We start from the raw sequence: 17,407 nt of genomic DNA, 5'->3' as shown, positions 1-17,407 counted from the left end.
TATCGCTACCGCTTAGTGATAAAGTAAAACAATTACATGGCGATTGCGTTGCATACAATAAAGCGACAACCATATGGCTCCTGCGAGTTGCCGATAACTTTGTTACAAAACATGATCATCTCATACAACAATTTATATCACATCATGCTTGACCATATCACATCACAGCAAGCCCTGCAAATACAAGTTAGACGTCCTCTACTTCGTTGTTGCAAGTTTTACGTGGCTGCTACGGGCTTCTAGCAAGAACCGTTCTTACCTACGCATCAAAACCACAATGATTTTTCATCAAGTGTGATGTTTTAACCTTCAACAAGGACCGGGCGTAGCCACACTCGATTCAACTAAAGTTGGAGAAACAAACACTCACAAGCCACCTATGTGCAAAGCACGTCGGTAGAATCAGTCTCGCGTAAGCGTACGCGTAATGTCGGTCTGAACTACTTCATCCAACAATACCGCCGAATCAAAGTACGACATGCTGGTAAGCAGTATGACTATTATCGCCCACAACACTTTGTGTTCTACTCGTGCATATAACATCTACGCATAGACCTCGCTCGGATGCCACTGTTGGGTAACGCGGTAATTTCAAAAAAATCCTACGATCACACAAGATCTATATATGTGATGCATAGCAACGAGAGGGGAGAGCGTGTCCACGTACCCTCGTAGACCGAAAGCGGAAGCGTTATGACAACGCGGTTGATGTAGTCATACGTCTTCATGATCCGACCGATCTTAGCACCGAATGTACGGCACCTCCGCGATCAGCACACGTTCAGCTCGGGGACGTCCCTCGTACTCTTGATCCAGTTGAGGCCGAGGGAGAGTTTGGTCAGTACGACGGCATCGTGACAGTGATGATGAAGTTACCGGCGCACGGCTTCGCCTAAGCACTATGACGATATGAAAAAGGTGTGTAACTGTGGAGAGGGGCACCGCACACAGCTAAACAATGTCAACTTGTGTGTTCTAGGGTGCCCCTGCCCTCGTATATAAAGGAGCAAGGGGGGAGGCCGGCCGGCCCTTGGGCGCGCAAGGAGGGGAGGAGTCCTCCTCCTAGTTGGAGTAGGACTCCTCCTTTCCTAGTCCAACTAGGAGGGGGAAGGCGGAAGGAAGGAGAGGGAGAGGAAGAGGGAAAGAGGGGCCGCGACCCCCTCCCCTAGTCCAATTCGGACCCCCCTTGGGGGGGTGCCACCTCCTGGGCTGCTGCCCTCTCTCTCCCCTAAGGCCCACTAAGGCCCAATACTTCCCCGAGGGGTTCCGGTAACCCCTACACACTCCAGTTTTCTCCGAAATCATCCGAAACACTTTCGGTGTTCAAATATAGCCGTCCAATATATCAATCTTTATGTCTCGACCATTTAGAGACTCCTCGTCATGTCCGTGATCACATCCGGGACTCTGAACTACTTTCGGTACATCAAAACACATAAACTCATAATACCAATCGTCATCGAACGTTAAGCGTGCGGACCCTACGGGTTCAAGAACTATGTAGACATGACCGAGACACGTCTCCGGTCAATAATCAATAGCGGAACCTGGATGCTCATATTGGTTCCTACATATTCTACGAAGATCTTTATCGGTCAAACTGCATAACAACATACGTTGTTCCCTTTGTCATCGGTATGTTACTTGCCCGAGATTCGATCGTCGGTATCTCAATACCTAGTTCAATCTCGTTACCGGCAAGTCTCTTTACTCGTTCTATAATACTTCACCCCGCAACTAACTCATTAGTCACAATGCTTGCAAGGCTTATAGTGATGAGTATTATCGAGAGGGCCTACAGATACCTCTCTGAAACACGGAATGACAAATCCTAATCTCGATCTATGCCAACCCAACAAACACCTTCGGAGACACCTGTAGAGCACCTTTATAATCACCCTTTTACGTTGTGATGTTTGGTAGCACACAAAGTGTTCCTCCGGTATTCGGGAGTTGCATAATCTCATAGTCTGAGGAACTTGTGTAAGTCATGCAGAAAGTAGTAGCAATGAAACTAACATGATCATAATGCTAAGATAACGAATTGGTCATGTCCATCACATCATTCTCCTAATGATGTGATCCCATTCATCAAATGACAACACATGTCTATGGTTAGGAAACATAACCATCTTTGATTCACGAGCTAGTCAAGTAGAGGCATACTAGGGACTATAGTTTTTGTCTATGTATTCACAAATGTACTAAGTTTCTGGTTAATACAATTCTAGCATGAATAATAAACATTTATCATGAATTAAGGAAATAAATAATAACTTTGTTATTGCCTCTAGGGCATATTTCCTTCACGTCCCTCGGCGTCATTCGGAACAAATAGTCCGCCTGGACCCTTTCCAAAGATTACCTGTAAATCATTGACCATAGCAAGTACGTGATCACCGGTACACATGGCGGGCTTCTTCCGGTGATCTGCCTCGCCTTTGAAATGCTTGCCTTTCTTTCGACATTGATGGTTGGTCGGAAGAAATCGACGATGCCCCAGGTACACATTCTTCCTGCATTTGTCCAAGTATATACTTTCGGTGTCATCTAAACAGTGCGTGCATGCGTGGTATCCCTTGTTTGTCTGTCATGAAAGGTTACTGAGAGTAGGCCAATCGTTGATGGTTACAAACAACAACACATGCAGGTCAAATTCCTCCTGTTTGTGCTCATCCCACACACGTGTACCTTTTCCATTCCACAGCTGTAAAAGTTCTTCAAATAATGGCCTTAGGTACACATCAATGTCGTTGCCGGGTTGCTTAGGGCCTTGGGTGAGAACTGACATCATAATGAACTTCCGCTTCATGCACATCCAAGGAGGAAGGTTATACATACATAGAGTCACGGGCCAGGTGCTGTGATTGATGCTCTGCTCCTTGAAAGGATTAATGCCATCCACGCTTAAACCAAACCATACGTTCCTTGGGTCACCTGCAAACTCAGCCAGGTACTTTCTCTCGATTTTTGTCCACTACGACCTGTCAGCTGGTGCTCTCAACTTCCCGTCTTTCTTACGGTCCTCTCTATGCCATCGCATCAACTTGGCATGCTCTTTGTTTCTGAACAAACGTTTCAACCATGGTATTATAGGAGCATACCACATCACCTTGGCAGGAACCCTCTTCCTGGGGGGCTCGCCATCAACATCACCAGGGTCATCTCGTCTGATCTTATACCGCAATGCACCGCATACCGGGCATGCGTTCAAATCCTCATACGCACCGCGGTAGAGAATGCAGTCATTAGGGCATGCATGTATCTTCTGCACCTCCAATCCTAGAGGGCATACGACCTTCTTTGTTGTGTATGTACTGTCGGGCAATTCGTTATCCTTTGGAAGCTTCTTCTTCAATATTTTCAGTAGCTTCTTAAATCCTTTGTCAGGCACAGCATTCTCTGCCTTCCACTGTAGCAATTTCAGTACGGTACTGAGCTTTGTGTTGCCATCTTCACAATTGGGGTAAAAACCTTTTTGTGATCCTCTAACATGTGATCGAACTTCAGCTTCTCCTTTTGACTTTCGCATAGTCTCCTTGCAACAACAATGACCCGACGGAGATCATCATCGGGCACATCGTCTGGTTCCTCTTGATCTTCAGCAGCTCCCCCCGTTGCAGCATCACCGTATTCAGGGGGCACATAGTTGTCATCGTCCTCTTCTTCTTCGCTGTCTTCCATCATAACCCCTATTTCTCTGTGCTTGGTCCAAACATTATAGTGTGGCATGAAACCCTTATAAAGCAGGTGGGTGTGAAGGGTTTTCGAGTCAGAGTAAGACTTCGTATTCCCACATATAGGGCATGGACAACATATAAAACCATTCTGCTTGTTTGCCTCGGCCACTTCGAGAAAACTATGCACACCCTTAATGTACTCGGAGGTGTGTCTGTCACCGTACATCCATTGCCGGTTCATCTGCGTGCATTATATATAATTAAGTGTGTCAAAAACCATTCCAGAACATCATGAATAGATAAGTGACCAAATTAATAGAAGTTCATCATCACAATAAAACCAAAGTACATACATAGTTCTCATTCAACAACATATAACTCTCCAGAGCATCTAATTAAACCATACATTGAAACAATATAAAACATTTCAATGCAACAACAGATGCGATCATAATCGCAACCAAGGTAACAATTGATCCAACGGCATAACGATACCAAGCCTCGGTATGAATGACATATTTTCTAATCTTTCTAATCTTCAAGCGCATTGCATCCATATTGATCTTATGATCATCGACGACATCCGCAACATGCAACTCCAATATCATCTTCTCCTCCTCAATTTTTATTTTTTCCTTCAAGTAATTGTTTTCTTCTTCAACTAAATTTAACCTCTCGACAATAGGGTCGGTCGGAATTTCCGGTTCACATACCTCCTAGATAAATAAAATCTATGTCACGTTGGTCAGTATAATTGTCATAAACAATAAATGAACCAAATAGTTATAAAAGATAGTATATACCACATCTGAATCATAGACAGGACGAGGGCTGACGGGGGCGGATATCAAAACCATCGCACTGTATAATAAGAAGCAATAATAAAAGTAAGAAAATTATACAAGTATCTATCTAAACATACAAGTAAGAAAAAAAATCCTTTCAGAAAGAAGATAAGAATAAGAGGCTCACCATGGTGGTGCCGGCGACGAGATCAGCGTGGGCGATCGACGGCGGTGAAGACGGGGACGGGACGTGACGGACCACTAAACCTAGACAAATATTGAGGAAAATGGAGTTTGGAGGTCAAGCTTGGAGAGGAGAAAGCTTAAGTAGTGTGGCTCGGGCATTTCATCGAACACCTCATGTGCATAGGAGGTGAGCTAGAGCACCACAAAGCCCTCCCCTCGCCGGTCAGAAAAAACAGAGCAGTGTGGAGTGCTCTGCTCGCCGGCGAGGGGTATATATAGGCACATCATTGGTCCCGGTTCATGGTGGGAACCGGGACTAAAGGCCCCCCTTCTGTCCCGGTTCCGGCCACGAACCGGTACCAATGGATGTGGTACCAATGAACTTGAAAAATGGCTTTGGACCCCACGTATTTGTACCTAATTGAGAAAGTATTTGGTATGGTGTCATGAAGACCAAGGAATTCTTTTTTTTAGTTTGGTACTTTCTCAATTAGGGATGGTTCTCAGGTTTGATTCTGGGAAGATAACTGGCTATGCGCCACCCCACTGATGGTGCGGTACCCTAACTTGTACAAGATTGTCAGACATAAATTTTTCACGACCAAACAAGTTTTGAAATAAAAAAACCCCGATATTTATTTTCATAGGGACCTCTTTGGCCCTCACCTGGTAGCATGGAATGAATTACTCTCTCGTTTGAAGGACATTCAACTGACAAACGAGTTGGACAAGTTTCGATGAAAACTGCATCAAAACGACAGTTCTCAGTCAAGTCCTTATACAATGCGATGACTCATATTGATGTTTCCGTTGATAACAAAAAATTATGGAAGCTAAAAATACCTCTAAGAGTGAAGATATTTCTCGGGTTTTTAAGCAGAGGGGTCATCTTAACTAGAGATAGTCTAGCACGACATAACTGACAAGGTAGTAAGACATGTGTCTTTTTGCCAACATGATGAGTCTATTAAACACCTATTTTTTGAGTGTAAGTTTACTTGTGCGGTATGGACCATAGTTCAATTAGCTTCAAATCTATACCCCCCACATAGTGCACGTAACATATTTGGCAATTGGTCGTGGGGTATTGACAAATAATTTTCTGCACATATTTTTGGTGGGGTGGCTGCCTTATGCTGGACATTGTGGCTTACCAGGAATGATGTGGTTTTTAATAATAAATGTGGTTCTTCTCATGTGCAGATTATTCATGCATGTACGGATGACTCCGTACTTTTAGTCTATCCTACAGAAGTCGGAGGACAGAGACTTTTTTATGATGGCGTCTACACCACTGGAGCGTACCGCCAGGGAGGTTTCCCCTCTCCATGGATGGCGATGTAATCTTTCTATAGGATCTGCCCCACCCTAGGCTGGATTGATTTATTTTTGCTGCAAAACTATGTTTATTTTTTGGTCATTTGAACTTATTGCCTGTGTACATCATGTTATGCAGAGGTCGGACATTTTTTGAATGCGGTTGTATCACCTTGATATATCAATTTAATTAAAATGTCATTTATCAAAAAGAAGATGCTCTTGCCGTGCCGTATCTTATCAGGAATCTGAATATATCATACTATCATATAGAGCAGCACAAACTACCGATCGAACTCCATCCAGCTTAGCATCTATAGTCGCATCGTGGCAAGGTTGCTTTCAGATGGTCGGATGCGTGCGTGAGGGCTTCTTCCTTCGGGGGCGCGCGCGTGCGTGGCTGGCCGTGGCGTGCCGCCTGAAGGTGATTCGGACGTCTGATGCGCGCTCCTCCAGCCAGCCCGGCTTGTGTTTTCCGCCGTGAGATCAATTTCGATCATCTCTTTTCAAACAAGATCGCGACCGCCAACAGCGTATACAGCATCCATCCCTATTGCCGCCGCGGCGCCCAACTTGGATCCAACCGCTGCTCTGCGGTCGCTTTCCCACATGCGAACCGATCAACGATCCATTGGCTGTTTCTAAGTGAGCCGACCACAAATTCCAGCCTTGATTCCAACAAGTCGGACTGTGCATGATAGCAGCCCGGATGTGGGGTGAACAGTGGTCGAGAGCTTGCGAGACATGCGCGGCGTGCCCAGGCAGGCAAGCTCCGGGATGGGAAGCAATGACGAGCCTTGGCGGAAAATGGTGGTCCATGTCCAGGTCCACGACGGCTGACAGCCGGGCTGATCCACTCGGAAGATGCAAAAGATAATTCTTCGAGATGCGCTCCATGTTGCGTCGCGTCGCGGTGCTTCCTGTCTCCAGATGGCTCGACGAGATAACGAAGGAGGCTGGTTCTGCCTCGCAATGATTGACGGCGAGAGCAAATGAAGAAAGAAAAGAGACCGCGTACGAATGTTATGCGCGCAAATGATACAGCCATAAGCATACAGACCTCAGCGTGAACACGGCATAGCTCTCCCAAGACGTACGTAAACGCGGCATAATGCCTAGTATATGCTGAGCTCATATCTCCACTAATAATCAACTAACTAATTGACGAGAGCTGGGATCAAGTACATCACATCACCAGCTAAAATAAGAAATCGCAAATGTAATAGTAGTAGTAGATCGTTCCTTTGTTGATTAACGAAACTGCTCTGCATACGATGCTTTTCTCGTCCGAGCAGTACGATAAGAGAGGAAATCATCTCTGCATGCTATGGCCCACAAACTGAATTATTTATGGTTGTCTCTAATCGTATAGTGTTGTACAGGAACTTGTCCTACGCATAGCAAGGTTCGTTGATTAAAGAGAGAGAGAGATTACAATCTGCTACTACGTATTACTATATCGTTTGATTTGATTGAGGAAGGCGTCGCTACACCATACGTGGAAGGAAGGAGCTCGATAAGAAACGGTGCGTGCGGTTCGGCCGGCCCATGCATCCTGGAGACGACAAATCAAATCAAATCAAATACTACCCGGCCACCAGCAATCCTGCCCGTCCGATCCCATCACGACGGTCGTCAAGCGCCTCGGGGGACGCCACCCCCACGGCACACCACCCGCTGCTGCACCTGCACGGGCCACACCCTCAATAAATATTGCCTGGCACAGCGCAGCACAGAGAGACAGCTCACGCCTGACGCCTGGGCCGGGCCGTAGCCATCGCGCCCCAGCATTTTCTCTCCCCCACCACCACCACCACCACCACTCCAACGAAGCAAGCACCGCGAGTCCAAGCGGCCAAGCCAATGGCCACGCGCACCACCCACGGCGCCGCCGGGGACGACGAGGTGGCGGAGGCGGCGGGGAACACGGGCCCCACGCTCCGCCACCGCCACGGCCACGCGGGCAAGGGCGCGGGCGAGGCCGCCAATGGCGGCGCCAGCCCCGAGGACGCCTCGGTGGAGCAGGTCTTCGCGGACAAGGCGGTGCCGTCGTGGAGGGAGCAGCTCACGCTGCGGGCCTTGGTCGTCAGCGCGCTGCTCGCCGTCATGTTCAGCGTCATCGTCATGAAGCTCAACCTCACCACGGGGATCATCCCCTCGCTCAACGTCTCCGCGGGGCTGCTCGGCTTCTTCTTCGTCCGCCTCTGGACCAACGCCTTCGAGCGGATGGGCCTCGTCGGCCAGCCCTTCACCCGCCAGGAGAACACCGTCATCCAGACCTGCGTCGTCTCCGCCTACGGCATCGCCTTCAGCGGTAACCTCCCCCAACCTTCCACTACACTCGGTTACAGTTACAAATTACAATTGAAGCGTGCTAGGAACATTGGTTTTTTTGCGAATGTCAAGTTTGAGTGTCGGCTTTGCTTCAACGCCTCAATTTCGTGCTCTTACCTTCGTATGGAAAGTTTGTCTGACATTGACCAGTAGACGAATCCATTTCGTTCGTGCGTGTATGTCGATAGCTTTGGGATTCGTCGTAATCTGGGCTATGGGGGATAAGGAGGAGCACGATGCAGATCTGGGCTCAGGAGGTAGAGGTGGGCATAGGCATAGCGATTTGCACTAGTGGGTTGGTGGCTTGGGGCATCAGGGAATCCATTGTTTCTTTTGCCCCCAAGGAAAAATACGAACCAGTCGCATTCAAATCCTCCAAAGTGGGCTTATGATGAGAGCAACGATAGGGAAAGCACAACACAAGAAACTTCTTGGATTCGGACTTTGTGGTTTGATAGGTGTGTTAGGTGGACTGCAGTGTGCCTTTTGTTTTTCCAATCTTCCGAACTAGATGTTGGAGACGATGGTACTTGCGTGCACCTGACTGAACTGTGAAGCATCTAGGACGAAATTAGGGACCATTTTTGGTTGGTTCATTAGGTGAATGAGTGAACCAAGTAGGTGCAATGGTCAACAACATCTTTTGAAGTTTTGGCGCTGGTGATAAGGATGGAGAGGCAAATTACAGCTAGTGTTGAGGACAAGCTGCAAATGGAGGAGCGTGCTTGGTTTGACTTCTCACCTTAAAATAGATAGATGCACGGCTCATTGTTTTCTAGTATTTATTTATCTATGATAGACATGACGCATGCATGTGAAGCATTGAGTCCACATGAACATAAACAACTAGTATGGTCTGTGGGTTTATTTTGGAACCATGTTACATGTACGTTCAAGCTTATATGGGAATACTTTCATGTGATAGTCGCTGATTTCATTTCACAGACTTGAGAGTCCCCGTGACAGTGCATACGCGTTGCTGATTTGAAAATGGACACAAATGTCCTTTGTTCATAAGTCGGTCTACTATGTGGAAATTCTTGTCAGCAGCTTTACATATGCTTCTGTTTCTCTTTCAACTGCACCAGTATCAAATAGGAATTTCCAGGATGGTGAGCGATGATTAACTGATTATCTATGTTTCAAATTGGTCATGGGATGATTCGCAAAAATATATGATCATAATTCGTAAGATGAGGAAATCATACGATGCATGAAATCAACTGCTTGATTAATTTCTGTAATTGTGGAAAGTACATTAGCACATAACCCTATTTATCTTTGCTGATCGATCTGCCTGCCTTGTGAAACTGTACTTGCTAGTATGTCATTATGCACAAACAAATTACTTTGGCTAATTGACATGTTGCTTTTCTTATTTGTTACGATTGGTCAGGTGGGTTTGGCAGTTATCTGTTTGGAATGAGTGACACAATAGCTAAGCAAGCAACGGAGGCTAATGATGCTTGGAACATCAAGGAACCTCACCTTGGATGGATGATAGGCTTTCTTTTCCTCGTCAGTTTTATTGGGATTTTTGCTCTTGTGCCCATGAGAAAAGTAAGGCCTTCAACATGTTTCTCCCTTTGTTCTTACTAAATAACTGTATACTCCCTCCGTAAAGAAATATAAGAGCGTTTAGATCACTACTTTAGTGATCTAAACACTCTTATATTTCTTTACAGAGGGAGTACAAGCAAACTTTGTTCTCATCAGCTGAGTTGCTCTTCCAGATCATGATTGTCGACTACAAGCTGACCTATCCAAGTGGCACAGCAACTGCTTATCTCATCAATGGTTTTCACACACCTGAGGGCGCCAAGCTTGCAAAGTATGTTGATAACAGTTCTGTTCTCTACTGCTTATACAAGTGCCAAAAAACTTTGCTGACAGCAGTGACCATCTTGTTTCAGGAAGCAAGTAAAGATACTGGGCAGGTACTTTATGTTGAGCTTTTTCTGGGGCTTTTTCCAATGGTTCTTCAGTGGTGGCGATGACTGCGGTTTCAAGAACTTCCCAACATTAGGCCTTGAAGCTTACAAGAATAGGTCAGTAATGACATCATCTTGGTTCTGCTGACAGCATTGATTATGATTTGTCCAATATCTGGAAATAACCTGACTAATGTATCTACAGAAACGTCTACATCTTGCTACACTATGTTTTTCTTCTATAGTCATGGTGGAAATTATTTATGCTTATTTACCGGCTGCAAGATAATGTCTAGTGTCTGAACATTTGCTTACGGTAGTTCCCTGGCAGTCTCCTATACTGAACCTAACTTATCGTCTTCCAGGTTCTACTTTGATTTCTCTCCTACATATGTTGGGGTTGGCATGATCTGCCCACACATCGTGAATGTGTCTGTTATTCTAGGAGGTATCATCTCGTGGGGTATAATGTGGCCTCTCATTGGCAAGAAAAAAGGGAGTTGGTACCCTGCTTCTCTCCCAGAATCTAGTCTTCATGGGCTGCAGGCTTACAGGGTAAGCACTCTGATCTTGCACTGTCTTCACTTTCGTCTAAGCTAAAATCCAACAATGTTGTCTGAAAAAACCAACAGTTTTGCGACCAAGATTTTTGATTGCTGGTTGCTTTACCATTACAGGTCTTTATATCCATTGCTTTGATTCTTGGGGATGGGCTATATAACTTTGTCAAGGTGCTTATCCGCACAATTGCCGGCTTCATATCAATGGTTCATAAAAATTCGAAAGCCATGCTTCCTGTTTCAGACAATGGCAGCCCCACCGCTGAAGCTATGTCCTTTGATGATGAGCGTCGCACTGAACTATTCCTGAAAGATCAAATCCCCATGGCAGTTGCATATGGAGGCTATGCCGTAGTTGCTTCTATATCTATCGGCACTCTTCCTCAGATCTTCCCGCAGCTCAAGTGGTACTACATTTTAGTTGCCTATGTGGTAGCACCTATCCTGGCCTTCTGCAATGCCTACGGAAGTGGGCTCACTGATTGGTCCCTTGCCTCCACCTATGGCAAGCTTGCTATCTTCGTCTTTGGTGCATGGGCTGGCCTTGCCAATGGCGGTGTGCTTGTAGGACTTGCTGCATGTGGTGTGATGATGAGCATCGTGTCAACTGCCTCTGACCTGATGCAAGACTTCAAGACTGGTTACTTGACTTTGGCGTCACCAAAGTCCATGTTTATCAGCCAGGTGATAGGCACAGCAATGGGTTGTGTCATTTCCCCCTGTGTCTTCTGGCTGTTTTACAAGGCCTTCAGCGACATCGGCACAAGCGGCACCGAATACCCAGCGCCTTATGCCATTGTGTACCGAAACATGGCGATATTGGGTGTGGATGGCTTCAACACGCTTCCGGAGAACTGCCTGACTCTCTGCTACATCTTCTTCGCTGCGGCTATTGCCATCAACCTGATAAGAGACTTGACACCGCACAAGTTTTCGAGGTTCATCCCGCTCCCTATGGCAATGGCTATACCTTTCTACATAGGGTCATACTTTGCGATCGACATGTTCCTGGGCAGCTTCATACTCTTTGTGTGGGAGAAGGTGAACAAGGCAAAAGCAGATGCCTTCGGACCTGCTGTCGCTTCAGGGTTGATTTGCGGGGACGGGATCTGGACCCTGCCTCAGTCCATTCTTGCCCTTGCCAAGGTGAATCCTCCCATTTGCATGAAGTTCTTGACAAGAGGAGACAATGTCAAAGTGGACAAATTCCTTGGTGGCTAGAAGGGACAACGGCAAGCCATGGCCACGCATCAGCATCCGCATGTAATTAGAGCCACTTTCCCAGGCCACTTGTTTTGTAGAAAAGCCAGATCTTGGGTCCAGGCAAGGGAGAATTATCCCTACGAATCAAATTTCCGAAACGATTGTAGCTGTTCCTTCGCAGTGTAAAAAGGAAGAGGAAAAAATTTAGAGGCAGAACGATATAGTATTAGGTGTAACAGCATTTCACATTTTGTCTGTGTCTTGTGTAACTGTGGCGCTGTGAGTTGTGACATGTTCCTCCATAACAATGTTCCATCTGGATCGTAAGAGCATCTCCACCAGATATGAAAACTGCGGCCTTGCCCAAAAGATTGCGGTTTAGTGCATTTTTACCCAAAAAAAAAGCTCCGGCCTATGATACCCAAATTTTAGCTCCAATGCTGCATATTTCGAACTCTTTTCACTCCGCCGGCCACCATGAACCCCGCCGCTCTATCATGCGGGTGCTATCTTCTTTGTTTTTTGTCAACTGAAGTCGTGCGTTGGAACTGCACTTTTTAGTTCGTCGTGCGTACAACTCAAACCATCCACACACACACACACACACAAGCTTCTATACCATATAAATCCCACTTTACCAACATAAATATATTACCTCATCCCTCAGTGACCTCTGCAGCTGCCCCCTGACCCCGTCGAGCTCGCAAAATAGCTGCCATGTCCCGTCGACGCCGGCCGGCCCATCACCCGTCCCCACACGGCCGCCCCATACCTCGCCATCCCTGAGCTCCTGCCACTATCACTGAACTTGCCCGCCACCGTCCCCGCCAAGCTCCTCCTGCCGTCTCCCCCAGTCGTATTTTTGGCAGCAGTTTTACATCATCTGCTACAGCAAAAATAATCTGGTGCCAAAAAACTTCTCTCCTTTTTGATATTGCATTCTTTTGAGGTGCACCGAGGATTTCGAATCCAGAAATAATCAGATGCATGATATGCATTTTTAGGGCAAACGTTAACTGAATCCAGAAACAATATGCAGGGCAGAGTCATAACCACAAACAAGTCGCAAACTAATTGCAGGTCACACAGGCATGGATGTTCTCGAGGTACTGCAGTAGCAAACACAAACGAAAGCACCTAGAGATCTAACCTACTCATATCCATTACACATAAGGCGCAAGTGCTTAGATATGCAACTTAACCTAGCCGTTAAGTTGCTCTCCTTGCGACTGTCTAGAGGACCAGCAAGCCACTCTGCAAAAACAACTCTTGCAAGAGTGCTTATATTATTCGATCGCTCCAGGGGAGCCTAACGCTTGCACGCGTGGGCACAGCCATATCAACCATTCAGTGTAGACTTGTAATGGTTGTCATCGATAGTTGGATAGAGGTTGCCAACATCAATAAGATGTGTAACAGTCGACCTGTGAAAAAGAAATTCAGGATTATTAGAATGTCAAATGTATTTCAGAGGGGCCAGGGTAAAGGGTGATACCTGGCAAGTGCATCTGATATGTTAAGACGGCTTGCAACCTGTTCGATACTAACTCCATGCTCCAGGTTTCTGCAGGAACACAATGCAGTCATCGTTCTCCATTCTATAAATGAGAGAATACCTAGCAATATTGAGGCATATATACAGTAGAAAAGCTTATATTTCCCATCAGCATGACCATGGAGGCCTGGAAGGGGAGGATCGCAGGGGGACACAGGTGGTACAAATTATATGAAAAAGAACCCACTAGCGCTAAGCATAACATAACACTGCAACAGAATTAACTTACACAAGCACTGGGTCATGAAAAACATTCATGACCATATCAGTTAAATCTTGCCCACCAGCATTCCCAGATGCAGATAGTGTTGGGGCCTGAGTAAGGAGGAGCAAACATGTTCGGCAGCAATTCAGTGGATTACTATAGTAAAATGATGATATACTTCCTCAAACTACCTGATTATTAGGGGGTGGAGCTTGGTTCCATGATGCATTAGCAGTTACTTGAGGCTGTGTCCCAGATTTCTACCAACAATAAAAGATCCAAAGAAATGAAAGCATCTTCAGAAATTATAGATACTGTTCAGTTTGTAAATAAAATCCTACTAGAAAGAAAGGCTTGGATGACAGTACCTTAGCCTTGGCAAGATCCAAATGCACATAAATGCAGTACAGAAAGTGATGTGTTATATCATTGTAGTTGGTTACAAGCCTGACAAGAATTCATATAAAGTAAGATTAAAATGTAGCTGACCAATGTCAAATGGGTATAGAAAATATTCTCATAGGTTAGACACCATTCCACCACAGAAAATCTTAACTGCTTTTACACGCATCATACAGCAAAACAATTTCAGTCTTATATATCAACGCATTTGGATGAGAAACAATCGACACTACAATAATATTAACAGCACCATATATCATTATGTTGGTCAGAAGTTCGGTAATCACATAATTGTGCATATGTACTACAATATTTAGTTATTTATGATTCGTAACAGAGGGACTGTTGTCCCTAACACGGTAACACCAGCCATTTAAATTGTTCTACTACTTCTGCACATGGAAAAGCTGCACAAATACAAATCACCTTTATAGTGGCATGATTCAATAGAGAGCAAATCTTTATACAGCAAACTTCATTAAAATACTAAGGCTCAGTTTGCAGCAGCTGAACTGCACAACACTGAACTTCATACAGTTTTGCTATTTGTAAGGTGACCCATAAAATATTAATTATAAGCTGATCAAATTGCACATCGTGAGACCTAGAGTCGCACAGAAGTTCTCGTGGAACTTCATGTGTATAAGTGTGCAACTGGCATTGCATATGACTTCTAAAATGTGTCCATTGGATAAAGGATTAAGGGTTGTGGTTGTGACTTAGAAATATGAGTTTCTCAATCGACTTAACAATACGAGTTTCTCAGTCGGCTTAGAAAGAAGCATTCACTATTTAATAATCGGCAGTGGAAAAATATATCCATAAAGGCAGGAAAAGGGTGGTTACCCAATAATAAAAGAGGCAAAAACTGTTGGACAAACAACATTTTTATAATTCATCACAATGCCAACCACAGCCTAACTAACGAAATAAATTATTGAAAGCTCACATTCTAATATCATAAAAGGAGGATCAAAGTGCTCACCGCACGGAATAAGCAACAATGTGACGCTTCCCTTGAAAGCTTTTCAGACCACCATTGACAATAACATAGTCACCATCCCTTGTAAACAAAAGAAGACGAAGATGTGAAGTTTATTGCATGGAAACCAATTTCCCATCATATGACAACCAGTTTTAATCCTTACTTGACTAAACCCATTTCTGTAGTGTCCGATGTCTCATTTTCCCTGGAAAAATAAAATAAAGGACAGCGTATATGAGTGACACTCCAAAATTTGGTCGACTGTAGACAAACCAAAGCAATACATAACATCTCACCAGCGATTCACTTCTATCCTGCCTGTACCATCATCAAGAATGAATTGTACATCTGTCATCCGCTCTGCCTTATTCATCATGCGTCCTACAAGCCTAACCTGCAATCCAGGGCAATAAAACAATTAGATAAACAACAAGCTGATCTCCGTCGATCTCGATAGGAAGCAAAGTGTTCAAAGAAAAACCATTTCAAACCACACTACACAAACAGCCAAAGGCGAGTTGCGATTGGGCCCTCTAAACTGCGTGCATTTCACAAAACCACAAGGTTCAGAAATACATGACTGCACAATCCTTGCACTTGCACTGCAGCCAGCCCCAACCTGATTAAATGGCTGAACCGGGGGTGTTTTACTAGCAATTTGGGCTCATGTGTATGGTTAACCAGGATGCCCCAGTGGCTCACTAGCCATGTGTATGGTTTCCAACTTTTTTTCTCAATTAGATGTATGCAGACACGTTTTAGTGAGTGTGTTTGTTCACTCATTATATTGCGTATGTAGTCTATCTTGAAATATCCAAAACATCTTATAATAGTGAACGGAGGGAGTATGTGACAAGGGGAAGGGAGGCTGCATGAGCCTCCGGCATCCCTTCCATCAAACGGACAGCAATGACTGTGTGAACGCTGGTAGCAAGCAGCGCTGCAGAGTCATGCCTTGTAAAGGAGTCCCATTGGTGTGGGCCATTTAGGCCCCATTACAGATGGTGGGTGTGGTTAGGAGAGGAACAGAAATTACAGAACTTCAGCAAATGCAATATGGACGCTAACCAAGGTATTGTTTCTTTCCCTATTGCATAGTTGAACTAATACACCTGACCAGTGTTATATGTTCAAATTTCAAATCCGCTTGCCTAAATAAAATTACGAGGAGATTCGTTTCCTCACTCCCTGGATCGGAGTGAGTAATAATAATTCAAGAACAGACATGTTTCAGTCCGGAGGAAGGTTCTTTTTTTTTCCTAGGAAGGTGTCGGTCCGACTATAATCCGCTCTGCCAACTACAATGTGAAACCTTTCACAGCAAGCATACAAAACAAGTCGAATCAGTGCTCAAACAAAAGAAACGATTAAATCCCCCAAAAAGGAGAGTCGATTATTTACAATGTCCTTAAGCACCGGGTTAAGAGGAGTTCAAACAAAACAAAAAACACCGGGCGAAGAGGCAGTATTAGTACCGTGGACACCTCGGTGCCATTGACAGCGAAACTGGACTTGTCGTCGTTGGTCTGGGACGCGTCCATAATCTGCTTGACGGTGAGCGGGAGCAGCGTCTGCGCGCCGCGAGTCTGAGCGGGAGGGGACGGCATCATCAGATTTGGGGGCCGGAAACAAAACAAGGGGAGATTGGGCGGGATTGCTAGGAAGGCAAACCTTGGTGATGCCGCCGCTGCCCTCCGGGGTGTTGGTGGTCTGCGAGGGCATGAACCCGCCGCCGCTGAAGAGGCTGTTGGCGTTGGCGGCGCCGCCGCCGTTCCCGTCGTAGTGGTCGCCTCCGTTGTACATGGTGAGGCCCGGTGGCTGCAAACCCTAGTCTTGCCGGGGAAGGAGGGGAGGAGGAGAGGGAGAGGGGCGAGGGCGGGAGAAGGGCGGAGGGGCGGTCGTTTTGTTTTGTGGGGAAAGGGGGTCTTCTCCGGTACGAAACCTTGGGTCTCCGGTATGGGTATGGCAGTGCGGCGCGCGGCCCAATGGGTCGGCAGGCGCAGGTCGCCGGGTGGCGGTGCGGCGCAGCGTCGGGTCAAGTCACGGGTAAAAAAATTGCAGCCGGGCCCTGCGCCGCGCGTCTGATTGGTTTGGATGCGTGCGCGGGAGCGGTGGGGCTCGGGGGCTATCTTGACTCGTGCGCTCACGGACGGTGCGCGGCGCAGCAGGAGAGCTCTCAAACGGCGCGTGGCCTATTTGCGCAGGGTCAGGGCGTCAGGCGAGCCGAGGGCGGTCAAATTTCGTGTTTTGATCCTTTCGGCGTA

At 46.0% G+C, this 17,407-nt stretch overlaps 2 protein-coding genes across 2 annotated transcripts; one reads left to right on the top strand and one right to left on the bottom strand.

Moving 5' to 3' along the window:
- The first annotated feature begins 7,705 nt into the window (after positions 1-7,705).
- Positions 7,706-12,247, top strand: LOC123137577 (probable metal-nicotianamine transporter YSL14). The gene is made up of 6 exons (XM_044557394.1): positions 7,706-8,282; positions 9,699-9,862; positions 10,036-10,133; positions 10,216-10,350; positions 10,599-10,788; positions 10,911-12,247. Exons 1-6 carry the CDS (start codon positions 7,832-7,834, stop codon positions 12,012-12,014), a joined length of 2,142 nt encoding a protein of 713 aa, XP_044413329.1. The 5' UTR covers positions 7,706-7,831; the 3' UTR covers positions 12,015-12,247.
- Positions 12,248-13,013: 766 nt separating this feature from the next.
- Positions 13,014-17,110, bottom strand: LOC123137578 (replication protein A 32 kDa subunit B). The gene is made up of 10 exons (XM_044557395.1): positions 16,815-17,110; positions 16,619-16,729; positions 15,440-15,537; positions 15,307-15,348; positions 15,144-15,221; positions 14,125-14,203; positions 13,948-14,016; positions 13,781-13,866; positions 13,492-13,560; positions 13,014-13,420 (listed from the first exon to the last, which is right to left on the bottom strand). The coding sequence occupies exons 1-10, from the start codon at positions 16,944-16,946 to the stop codon at positions 13,336-13,338; spliced, it is 849 nt and encodes a 282-aa protein (XP_044413330.1). The 5' UTR covers positions 16,947-17,110; the 3' UTR covers positions 13,014-13,335.
- Positions 17,111-17,407: the final 297 nt, after the last annotated feature.

This window comes from Triticum aestivum, chromosome 6B (genome assembly GCF_018294505.1).
Source record: "Triticum aestivum cultivar Chinese Spring chromosome 6B, IWGSC CS RefSeq v2.1, whole genome shotgun sequence".
Lineage (NCBI taxonomy): Eukaryota > Viridiplantae > Streptophyta > Magnoliopsida > Poales > Poaceae > Triticum > Triticum aestivum.
This window is presented reverse-complemented; position numbering and strand designations above follow the sequence as displayed.